Source organism: Lemur catta, chromosome 7 (genome assembly GCF_020740605.2).
Source record: "Lemur catta isolate mLemCat1 chromosome 7, mLemCat1.pri, whole genome shotgun sequence".
NCBI classification, from domain to species: Eukaryota; Metazoa; Chordata; class Mammalia; order Primates; family Lemuridae; genus Lemur; species Lemur catta.
Window position 1 is genome coordinate 17,885,648 of NC_059134.1, and position 12,358 is coordinate 17,898,005.

The 12,358-nt window shown below is 47.6% G+C and overlaps 1 protein-coding gene across 2 annotated transcripts; it reads left to right on the forward strand.

Annotated features, from left to right (window-relative positions):
• Positions 1-7,001: 7,001 nt before the first annotated feature.
• BSX (brain specific homeobox) lies at positions 7,002-10,918 on the forward strand. Of its 2 annotated transcripts, XM_045555774.1 has the most exons (3): positions 7,002-7,429; positions 9,426-9,622; positions 10,603-10,918. In XM_045555774.1, exons 1-3 carry the CDS (start codon positions 7,168-7,170, stop codon positions 10,840-10,842), a joined length of 699 nt encoding a protein of 232 aa, XP_045411730.1. In that variant the 5' UTR covers positions 7,002-7,167; the 3' UTR covers positions 10,843-10,918. The 2 variants fall into 2 exon arrangements, 1 of the variants encoding a protein (XP_045411730.1); XR_006736249.1 differs by lacking the exons at positions 7,002-7,429; positions 10,603-10,918 and adding an exon at positions 9,026-9,035 and having other exon boundaries at positions 9,426-9,516.
• Positions 10,919-12,358: the final 1,440 nt, after the last annotated feature.

Below are 12,358 nucleotides of genomic sequence, written 5' to 3' on the forward strand. Positions count from 1 at the left end.
TGTCCATATAATTTCTTTCTATTTTTAGTAGAGACGGGGTCTTGCTCTTGCTCAGGCTGGAAAAAAAAACATTCTTTAAAGACCTTCCCTAAGGCCAGGAGTGGTGGTTTGTGCCTGTAATCCCAGCACTTTGGGAGGCTGAGGCAGGAGGATCGCTTGAGGCCAGAAGTTCAATACCAGCCAGACCAGCCCAGGCAACACAGTGAGAACCTATCTCTACAAAATATTTAAAAATTAGCTGGGCTTCATGGCACATGCCCATAGTCTCAGCTACTCAGGAGGCTGATGGGAAGATCACTTGCTTGAGCCCAGGAGTTGGAGGCTACAGTGAGTTGTGACTGGGCCACTGCACTCCAAAATGGGTGACAAGGTGAGACACTGTCTCTAAATAAATAAATAAATAAATAAAATTTTAAAAAGACCTTCCTTTAGGTGATTAGTAAACATTATCCCTAATTTCTAGATGCGGATGAGGTATGTTAACTTTTTGAAACCACATATAATTTATATGAAAGTAAACAGTTGTGTAACCTTTACGTTTTATAATTACTGAGGAATAAAAGTTTAATGTCCCTTATAGGCAGATGTCAGTTAAATGCAGCTATCTATTAATTTGGGTCCAATAACTTAGGGAGAAGAGCTAAAATCATAATAAAAAATTTATTGAATTTTGATTTGGACATTTTTATGTTGAAGTAAAATAAGTCTTTTTCCCTTTGTATTGCAGTTTTTGAAAACTTAATATTATTTACTTTTGAATAAATGTTACAGTTACATGATTTATACTCAAGAGGTACAAAAGGGTATATAGAGAAAAGAAACCTTCTCACCAAGTCCCCAGCACCTCAATCACTAGAGGCAACTAATGTTGTGAGTTTTTTATGTATCTTTCTAGAGGTATGTATAACATATATAATCACATTTGTATAGCTTTCTTCTCCTTCAGAAATATTAGCATTCTGTACTTTCCTTTTTTCCCACTTAATATATCTTAGAGTTCCTTTTACTCTGAGTGTGTATGATTTAGACCTAATGTGCAAATCGTGTATGTTGGGTAAATTTCAATGTGCATTTGTAATTTTGATAAACAGTGCCAAATTGTTCTACATAGAGATTGTATAAATTTACATTCTTTGCATTAATGTATGAGTGTAATTCTTTCCCCACAGATTCACAAAGTGGTTAATTAGGTTTTTTTGACTTTTGAATTTGATAGGTGAAAGATGTTGTCTCAGTGTAGTTAAATTTGTGTTAGACTTATTGTTTGCATATTTTCAAATGTTTGAGTCACTTATAGTTTCTTTTTTTGTGAACTGCTTCTTCCTATTTTTTCCCCATTTAAAAATTGTGCTTTTAATCATTTTTCTTGTTGATCTGTAGGAACTTTTTATATATAACAAAATACCCCTGTGTCTGTGATAAGTTTCAAATACTTTCTCCCAGTTTGTTGTCTTTTTATTTTGCTTATGACAATTTTTGCCATACAGAATTTTTAAAAATTAATATAATTAATTTTATCAATATTTTCTCTCATTGCTTCTAATTTTTTATTTTCTACACAGAATGGTCTTCCCTATTTTAATTTTATTTAAGAATACATTTCCAATAATTTTCCTTCTATTTCCTTTTAGGGATATCTATCATTTGGTCATTGTAAGACAAATTCAGTTCAAAATTTATTATTATCCCTTTATAATGGCAACATTTGTACCTTCATTTTTTTTGGTCCATAACTTGATTGCATTATCAATGGGAGTTAGAAGAATAAAAATCAGTTTGGCTTCATGAACAGTATCCTCAAACAGTAAATAACCTAGCATTTTTTTTAAACCTACTAAATATTTAGCTCCATGCACAAAGTCCTTTTGGGAAATGTTTACAAGCTCATCTCTGTACCTTATGATACAATTTGAAAGAGTTTTACAATCTTTAACACCAGAAACTCACAACATATGATAATAACAATTCATGCCCTTTTATTTTCAAAACTATGCATACTAATTTGGTATTATTGTTTGAAGTTTGTTATATCAGTAGGTGCTACATTTTAAACCTGATCATAGAATTTGGATAGTTTTGAATGGAAGAAAAGAATATTCAAAAGGCATATTTGTTAGCTTAATGGATTGTTTTTTTCCTGGTAATGTATTTGATTACTCTTTTGGGATCCAATGGGGAAAATAATGGAATACTAATAAGGGATTGAGTAAATATCATTCTCATCCCACCATGTATCTTTTAGAGGATTGAGAAATAGCATAGAATTTCTCATATTTCAAACCTTTAGTTCCCTGATCCAGGTCTACCCTCCTCTATATCACTTCATGAAACATGTTTAGAATTGAGATGCCAAAGGCAGCACAGGGAACTTCAAGAGAAAAATGAAATGAGTTTTGACTCTATAGACAGACCCAGACCTGTAGGAGTAAATTGGATGAATTTAGTTCTCCTTATATGAGGAACACTGTGATTTGAATATCACATCCTTAAATGTGTTCTCATCCATATTAGGATCACACCCTAATTTCCAGTGCAAAAAAATCATTTTTGAAGATGCATTTGCTGGAAGCAGCCATCAACTCCCTTTCTTTTTGTAGACATGTCATCCACTTTGGTAGTGCTTAAAATAAAGTACTCAGATAGAAGGTAAGTTGAAACAGACAACAAGCAATATAATACAAAATGTTATGGGTAAAGTGTGTTACTCAGATACTTCTAAAATACATTTCTCCCTTTATTTTGAAGGCCATGGTATAGGCAACTTGGCTAATGGAACCAGTCTCTCCCTTTGATCATCAATAGAGTTATCTTTTTGGGAAACTAAGTCCCAGCTCAGATGACAGCTTTAGCTGAGGCTGACATGAAAGAGAGAGGGACTGTTTAATTATTACCTCTCTGAACAGCATGTTTTTTTCTCTCTTTAAATTAATAATTCTTCAGCTGAAACCACAAACAGGAGTGCTTTTGGGTTGAGGGGGATTCATTTGATCTTTATTTCTTTACTCTGTGCAGTGTGCAGGATCTGGCTTTATGTGTCAGCCTTGCAGACAGATAAAGCCTGCTGGCCCTGGGTGACAGATTTTCGTCAAGTAAGAATCAAAAGTAAATGTAATTTAGGTGCATTTATTTAATCTTCTAAGACTTGGGGAAAGCTTGGGAAGGTGTGTAGAAAGAAGCCTTAACATATAGTAGGTGCTCAACGAATGCTCAAAATAATTGAATACAATGGATGCATGAAGAGCAAGCATTGAGAATGTGCTAGGCTGGTTTCAACAACTGGTTTTCACATTGTGTGTGTCTATCTAACATTCCACAGAGGTAATAAGGACTGTGTCAATTAACTACACGTGTGTTGTTCAGTACAATAGCCACTAGCCATATGTGGCTACTGAGCACATGAAATATGGCTAGTCTGAAGTGAGATGTGCAGTAAGTATAAAATATACATGGGATTTTGAAGATTTAGTATGAAAAAAGAATGCAAAAAATCTCATTAATATTTATATTGGGCCTCCTAGCACTCTGGAAGGCCAAGGTGGGAGGATCACTTACGACCAGCCTGAGCAAGAGCTAGACCCCATCTCCACAAAAAATAGAGAAAAATTAGCCAGGCGGAGTGGGGCACTCCTATAGTCCCAGCTACTAGGGAGGCTGGGGCAGGAGAATTGCCCCAGCGCAGGATTGTGAGGCTACAGTGAGCTATGATGACACCACTGCACTCTAGCCTGGGTGACAGAGTGAGACTCTGTCTCAAAAAAATATATATATGTTTAATAATAATATTTTGATATGTTAGGGTTAAATAAAATAATATTTCACCTGCTTTTTCATACTTTTAGAATGTGACTTCCTGCTCTTTAAAAATATGACCAGCAGAAAATTTAAAATTATCTGTGTGGCTCGCATTATATGTTTATTGGACAGCGCTGGTCTAGACTTCAGAGCTAAACCAGGCAATGAAATAGCTCTGCTTTAAAAGACGAAATTGTTTCCTTGCCATTGACAATCTTTAAAGACTGTCTAAAAATACTCCCTACCTGGGCTGCCCTGGGGCCAGCGAGGGAGGTGGGGCTCGAGGAGGCAGGGAAGATGCTGCTGGCTTTGCTATGCCTCTTCTAGGACATATCGAGGATTGACTCTCGCGAGGGGCTTAACCCTTAACCCCACCGCTACAGTATTATAAGATGGGCCAGGCCAGGGTTTTGAGCGAAAAGTACCGACTGATTCTAGTAACCCTAGCGATCCCTTCCCCCCCGCCTCCCCACCACCGCTGCTGCTCGGGAGCCTCCCACTGCAGAGAAACTTTCCTGCTTTCCCGGATCTGGCATTTGGCGGAGGGTTTGGGACATAGTTCTAAAAGGACCGTGAGGCCTGGCCAGGATCAGAACCTCTGAGGACAAGACCCGTCTGTCTGCACAGCACGGCCATTCGCGCGCTGGGCTCAGGCCGCACAGCCCGTCCGTGGCAAGTCCCAGCTGTGACCTATCTGGGCGCCCTGGGAGAAGAGGGGCTCTCCGAAGAATCCTTGTCTGCGCTCCCACTTCGGATGCCCTATTTCCGCCTCCCAACCCCCAGGAGCCTGCGTCGGTCCTGGCGCCCCGTGGGATTCTGTCTGTCGGCCACGGAGGTTTGTTTCCCAGCGTGGCTGAAAGGGAAAGAAAAAGAAAAAAAACAAAAACCCCAAAAAGCCCTCGGTCATCGAGGTCCCGCCCCTTCCTGAAGCGATCCAGTTTCCTCCCTCCGTCTCGCATTTCTTAGGTTCCCACTAGGGCCCAGGCAAAAGAGGGGCGGCTGGACTGCCGAGGGAAACGCCTCCGCGACTGTCCCTCTGCAGCGCTGGGGTCTCGGGAGGGCCAGTCCCCGCGGGAGCTGAACTAGGAAAAGGGGCGTGTGACAGCCGCCCCGCCCCTTCTCCGCCAGGACGCGGGGCCTGGGGAGGTTGCCTGAGCTTTGGGGGAAAGCCCGACACCGAGCCCAGGGTTCACGAAACAAGAGGTATCCGAACTGAGCAGGCTGGCCCTCCCCTCCTCCGATCCCTCAAACACTCTGAGAGTAGTGTAAGGCTAAGTTCTGAGGGAGGGGTTGCAGAGCCTTGGCTCAGAGGTAACTGTCACCTGAAGACATTTGGACTGCCCCTGCTCTCATTCAGTAATCTCTTCATTTCCACGTCTGCGGCAGAAGTGAGCCCCAGACTCAGAATGAAGCTGAAATCCCGCCCCCAAGGCTGGGTGCAAATCTGTGCTCTCTAGGGGTGGCGTGTAGGGCGTGCGCAGGCACAGCCAGAGTCTGGTTGATCACTCGCACGGCCCTCAATGGCCATGCAGCCTGTATGGCATTGGGAGACAGGACGGCTTGATTTCCACTAGTCAGATACAGTAAGCTCACAATGGAAGGGAAGTAGAAGTCGGTAAAATGTGGACCGTCACCCCCAGCGCCTCTTCACTAAGCCTCCTCTCTCTCCCCTTAGCCCTGCGGGAGATGATGGACCAGGGCTTAGGGATAGGGAAGGACTTCTGGAAACTCTACTGTCTTCCTCCCCATAGCTGCCTGCTCTCAGGTCCTCTGTTCTTACTACTATATATAAATATTTTAAATCACATTTCAGACTTCAGGACAAAGCGTTCTGACTTCATTTAGATACCTACTTGCCAAGATCTTATTTTAAATTCTCTCTCCCCCACCTTCCTTCCTCCTTCCTCTCACTCTCCTCATTTACTTACCATTTACCAGTCCATCCGTATGGAATAGAATGTTCCTACTTCCAGGAGCACTGTAGTTTGGGGCCTAATTGATTCTGGTAATTAATTTGTTCTACCTGCTAGATCAGATGGAAATCCTACTCATGTGCCCAAGGATTAGCACTTGGCTTTCTAACACCTCCTCTAATTATCTAATAGCATGGGTTGTGAGGACTCAGTCTCTATTAAAACACTTTTACTATTAGCGGTAGTGATTGGAATTGTGATGACGACTAGATTTCAACAAATTAGAGCTTAAAAATGGGGAGATGGAAGAGAAGTGGCTTCTTTTAATTTCCCAGAGTTTAACATCAATAATTAGAGCAATTTTCGGAGATGCGAGCTGAAATTACCCCTGCTGTGTTGTAGATGATCACCTTAATTTTAGCAAATTGACTCCAGGGAAATAAATGTGACAGATTAGAAAAAGACAAACAGAAACAACAAAAGATTGAGAGGGAGGTAAATGAAAGGAATGAGAATGGAAAAAGGAAAGGAAAACAAAAAACCTAGTGCAATTTTGGGGAGCTAGGGTTGAAAAAATAATATAGCAGAAAAACCAAACTGTATGAGTGAAGTGAGGAAAAAGTAATGGAAATTTGAAGGGAAGTGGAGGATGGCACCAAGAGGTGGCTCTGGACATATTTACACAGACCAAATAACTTGACTAATGTAGCTATAACCCTCTTCCTCCCTACTCCCTATAACTGAGGTAAAGAATGTTATGATCATGATTATCATCATCATCATCATTTTCTTTATTTACCTCAATAACCCTGTTAGCTCTCAGCCATCAATTTGAGTCTAGCAATTTAAAGTAGTGGATGTTCTTTCTTCTCATTATTTCCCTTCTCCTTTTGCTATCAATTATGGAAACTCTTCAAATCCAGGCCTAAGCCTGAATAAGTGTTTTATCCCTATGGGTTTGGGTCTTTTTAGTGCCTTCTCCTCTCTAAAGAGGAGTTTATCGGACAACAGAGACGTTTTACTTTTAACTTTCTTTAAAAACGACTGGGAAGGAGCAGCTCTTGTAGTGTCGGAGCAGAAATTAAGGTCAAGAAACCTGGTAGGAGCAAGAAGCCTGCCGGCTTTGCTCTCCGTAGGCTTGGCCGGGAGTGTTCAGCACCGCGGACAGCTCCCCGCCCCGCCCCGCGCCCACCGCACCCTCCCCTCTGCCTCTGGCAGCCTCGTCATTGGCTCTCCCGGCTCCCCTCTCCAAGCTGCCAATTCTCCAACACATAGACCCAACCTACCCGGGAGCTTGTCTTCTTGCCTCTCCAGCGCCCGGGGTAGCCCAGGCCGAGGAGAGAGCGGCAGAGATTCCGGCCTCGCAGGGTGGTTGCCGGCTTTCCACCAGGCTTGCTGAGACGCTGCCTGCCTCCTACACTTCGTCCACGGTCTTTGCCCTGCGGCAGGTGCTCCGCTCAAGATGAATCTCAACTTCACCTCTCCTCTACACCCGGCGTCTTCGCAGAGGCCCACATCCTTCTTCATCGAGGACATCCTGCTGCACAAGCCCAAGCCGCTGAGGGAGGTGGCCCCCGACCATTTTGCCAGCTCTCTGGCCTCTCGGGTACCTCTGCTAGACTATGGCTACCCCCTCATGCCCACACCCACCCTCCTGGCTCCTCACGCCCACCACCCTCTGCATAAGGGAGACCACCATCACCCTTATTTCCTCACCACCTCGGGTAAGTAACAGGGGCCTCATGGTGTGGGCAGTGAGAGACTAGGTCTTCTAGCGCAGACCCTAGTCCTGTGATGGAGCTAAGGAAAGGCCAGAGCTGGCTCGGCCTGGCTTGGTGGCCTCCTTCCCTAAGTGACAGTGGAAGATTGGGGATATATCTGAGAGGACATGGAGCTCCCTTGAGACATGCCAACCCACAGGGATAATTCATGATCCCTCTGCACTTTTTATAACGGAGGAGACGTACCTGGCCAAGAGGTACCTGCAGGCGAATGAGTCTGACAATAGTCTTAGTGGGCAATGCTCAGTCTCCCTACTCTTGATCTTCTTGTCCACTTTGGCCCATCTCTCAATTTGCATTCTTCTCTGCCTCTCCCTGCTCAGAGGGAGACCCTTGACCATCCTGGTCCACGGAATGGAACTCAACTTTTGAGCTCAGAAACTTGAAATGCCCCTGCCAGTTCAGCTGTCCTCTTTCAGGTGCTGAGCATTTGCAGACTCTGCTGGGGGCACATAAATGAATGAGGGTTGGGGTTCTCTGAGGAGGAAAGGTTTGGGCTGTCCAGAGTAAGAGACAAAGGGTAAGAAAAAGGAGGGAGGGACACAGCTTTTTTAACTCTCTTCATCCCCAACATCTAGAATTTAACTCACAATCTTAGGCGGGGCTTCCCTTCTCTGCCCCAGTTGCCAGAGTCGCCAGAACTGGGCGCTCAAGTATTTTGATTTCTCTGGCCTGGCAAAAAGCCGGGACAAGCAAAGTCTGGTTGGGACAGGGAGATGCGGAGGGATAACCAGATTCCTTTCTGCCTCCCTCCAAAAAGCCGCCTGCACGCTTTTTTCTCCAGCACTTTCATTCCAGATAGTACAGAATCATTCCTTGAGTCCTGATTCGGAGTGCAGGTGGAAACAACCCTGGTCGTGGCAGAGGGCTGGGGAAGACAGGAGGCAGTCTGTGAAGTGTGGGCGCTGGAATCCAGAACAAAAGCTAAGAGTGTTCGTGAAGCAGTGAAACCCAGACTCTGAGGCACTGGGTTAGAGAGGTACTTATGAAACCGGCTTCCTGCCCCGCTGGCGGCAGGATATTCTTGGCTGCAGCGGTGTTCCCTCCACATAGCAGTGGCCAAAGCCGGCCTTACCGGAACGTGTGTGTGTGTGTGTGTGTGTTTCCCCGCTGGAATTGGCAGATGCTGCGTGTGGCAGCTTCTGTGTGTTTGGTGCGTCTCAGATGCCGAATAAAGCCTGAGAGGATCAGGAAAGATGAGAAGGTTCCTCCGACCTGGCCAGAGAAAAGCGCTTCAATCCTCTGCTTTGCTGGGCTTGGAGTCGGAGGGAAAGAATGAGAAAAAGAATGAGAACCACATTAGAGAGCGGGGTCCCCAGAGTGGCCCTGAAGCTGACGAGGAAACGTGAGAGGCGGGAATTGCTCCTCTGTCCTCGCTCTGCAGCTTCTCTGGATAACAGAGTTTCGCTCTGTTCCTTTTGGCCGCAGGCGGACGAGGGTAGCTCGAGAAAGAAAAGTGTTTTCTTAGTGAGATTGGGAGGCAAGATATCTGCTCTTCTACTAGCCCCAGAACGGCACTGAGTATCGTCAAGGGTCTGGGAGGATACAGGTGGGTGGTCGGGGGAGGACAGCTCCTGGAACATCTGACGTTTGCAGGAAAACTTCTCGAGGCGCAACAGATCCCACGGAAGCCTCTCCAAGAAGACATTTTAAAAGGCCCTCGGATCTATTTTCCAATTTTCTTTCCATTTTATTTACTGTTTATTGTTTGTATTTCTAGATGGCCTTCCAGATAAAGATCTCCAAGCGCCATACTTGCTGCTTTTCTACCCCCTGTCCCGGGATTCCTGGGAGAAGGGCTGGAGGGAGTTTGGGGCCAGCAGGGGACTGGTGGAGGCAAGAGGCGGAGGGAGGCGCTGGGTACCAGGGGAGGGAGCGGGGCGGAGGCTGTTCCCGGGTGATGCGGGATCTGCCCACTTGGTTGCTCTTCTCTCTGCAGGGATGCCGGTCCCTGCGCTGTTCCCGCACCCGCAGCACGCGGAGCTGCCGGGGAAGCACTGCCGCCGCCGCAAAGCTCGCACGGTTTTCTCTGACTCGCAGCTCTCGGGCCTGGAGAAGAGGTTCGAGATCCAGCGATACCTGTCCACGCCGGAGCGGGTGGAGCTGGCTACGGCCCTCAGCCTGTCCGAGACGCAGGTGCGCGGAAGGAGAGGGAAGCCCGGATCTCTGCTTTGTTCTTCCCTCGTCTCAACTCTCAATACCCTGGGGACCCACTGCGGAGTTCCACCTGTAGGAGTGACCATGCTCCCCCTCAGTCTAGGCTTTCCCCAAGATCCTTAGTAAAAGTACCGACATCCCAACCTCATGTCAGACTTACTCAAGCAGAATTAATGGAGCGGGGCCCTGGACCCGAAGGAAAAACTCCGGTGATTCTCATGGTCACCTCCAGTTTAGGAACTTATTTCCATGCCTTCCTTACTCCCTACAGGCCAAGGACGTAACCACGTCAGAGGTAAAATGATAATAATTCGATGGGTTCTTGTCCTGAGAGAAGCCCACATAGATTTTTTTTTCCTATTTCAATCTCACAGAAGCAAATCTTCGTATGCACCTCCCCCCACCCCCCCATATACTATGGCTTAAGTCCCCTCCCTGTGCCCCTGTCCTGAGTGGAAGAACTGTTTTCATCTCCCTCCAGGCGCTGTTCACCTGCAACCCCTTCCTCTACTCCTCCTCCCTCATGTTCTCTGTACCCGGGAAGGCGATTTGCTGTGAAACCATTAGCTTTGCCAGGTCTGGGTCTGATATTTTTTTTTTCTCCGAGGAGAATCAGCAAGTTCAATTCTCATCTTTCTGTCCAGGAGTCTTGCTGGATCAGGTATTTAGATATCTCAGCAGAGGAACGTAAGTTGAGCATAAAGGAGGCTCGTCCACTTAGCACTTACTAGTCCTAATTCTAATTAATGACAGTACTGGCAATTACTAACCACACCATTTTGATCCTCATCATTATTTTGGGACAGTTACCCTTAGGAGCCCTGGGATGTTTGATTCTCATTCAACCTATTTGTGAGCACAGCTCTTTGGTAATGGATTGCGGCCCATTTTCCTAAACCCCAGCAATCGCTCAGATCTGGAGGAATGATACGATTTTGTTTTTGTCTCCCTGAAATCAGGTGAAAACGTGGTTCCAGAACCGGCGGATGAAGCATAAAAAACAGCTGCGGAAAAGTCAAGACGAACCTAAAGCACCAGACGGGCCCGAGAGCCCCGAGGGCAGCCCCCGCGGCCCAGAGGCCGCTGCTGCCGAGGCTCGGCTGAGCCTGCCCGCCGGCCCCTTCGTGCTAACCGAGCCAGAGGACGAGGTGGACATTGGGGACGAGGGGGAGCTCGGCTCCGGGCCGCACGTGCTCTGAGCCGCCAGGCTGGGGAGGGTTGGCGGGGGAGGAGACCGCGGGGCCCGGCGTGGTTCTCTCCCGGACGGGAAGACTCAGACTCCAGCCTCGCGGCGGGCCAGGCGATCGGCTCCTGGAAGACAAAACCCACTGTCAACCTCCAGCGGTGCGGAGCCAGCGCGGCCCTCGGCTCGGCCACGCGCCGTCCCCTCCCGCCCGCCTTGTCCCTACCAAGGGAGAGCGTGAGCCTGAGTTCGCTCGTTCCCGCATCCGGCTTGGTCGGCGGTGGGGACGAGCCCAGTACCGCATCCCAAACTGAAAATTGGGCTCTCGGCTCTGTATTCGGTGGGGGACATTTTTCTCCGCCGCGATCACAGACCCGCTCCTCTCTCATCTCTCAGCCACTTGCCCCCAGCTCCGTTATACGGATTCCGCGGCCTGTCCACGCGGACCTTTTGCCCCTCCTTGGGCAGTCGGATTGGCTACAGGCAAGGGACCAAGTGTCTGGGGGCTTCCGCGCCCTCCAGGGATCCAGGCAGAGCCATAGCGTGATCTTTCGAACGCCCAGGGCCAGGACAGTCTCGTGCGCTGCTGGGCACTAACCTCCCACTCGCTTCCGTCCCCCACTCCCCACGCCCCGTCTCTGACTCAAGCACTAAGGCGACTCCCTCGTTTCTGGGCGGCACTTCCATCTTCTCCCACCTGTGTCCTCATCCGGAGCTCGCGGCCCCGCACCCTGGCACCCTTCCCGAGCTTGGCGCCCGCAGGCGCGGACGCCCGTTACGCGCTCCCTCCCGGGTACCGAGCGGCGCCAGCGCGCGGCGGGCAACTAGGGCAGAGGAAACCCCAGGGCAATTTCTGCTTCCCGAACTTGTTGCACTCTTGTCCCGAAACTCTTCCACGTCCCCCAGTCTACCGATATTTAAACAGTGAGTTTTCTTCGGGTTGTGTGTGGAAAGGCTCATTCTCAGCGCATTTTAGGGAATGTGGAGTTTTAGCGTAACGGGGTTCCCGGCGTGCACCTGTTTGGGGACTAGATGCGGCGGGGGGCGGGGGGGTCTGATCGGCTTTGCGCGTTACCCCTCTCCTTTTCCAACGGGAGGTCTCCTATTCTCTCTCTGGGTTTGCGGTCTCTTTAGACAATAAAAGGCTCTGGGGCAAAACTGGGACCGATCACGCCTTTCCGGGAATTGTTTGTTACCGCGTCCGCCTACGCGCACGCCCCTCCCCTCCGCGCTAGGCAGTTTCCTATTCCCGGTGGAAATGAACTTGGCTAATAACCTTTCATTAACAGATTCCTGTTTCCCTCACTCCAATTTTTCTGTTTCTAATCGTTTGATTAATGGTCTTGAGTTCCACTTACATGGAAAAGGTCTCCTAAAATGCTGTTTTATGACTCTGAAATGGTGAAGGAACAGAGATCTCTTGATATTTGGAGTTTAAAATTACAGTAACGAATCGTGTGACGACCCTACGTACCCAGTACACTTAGCAAATATAGCAGCCGTGCCAGAGGCGACCCCAGCTTCCGATCCTC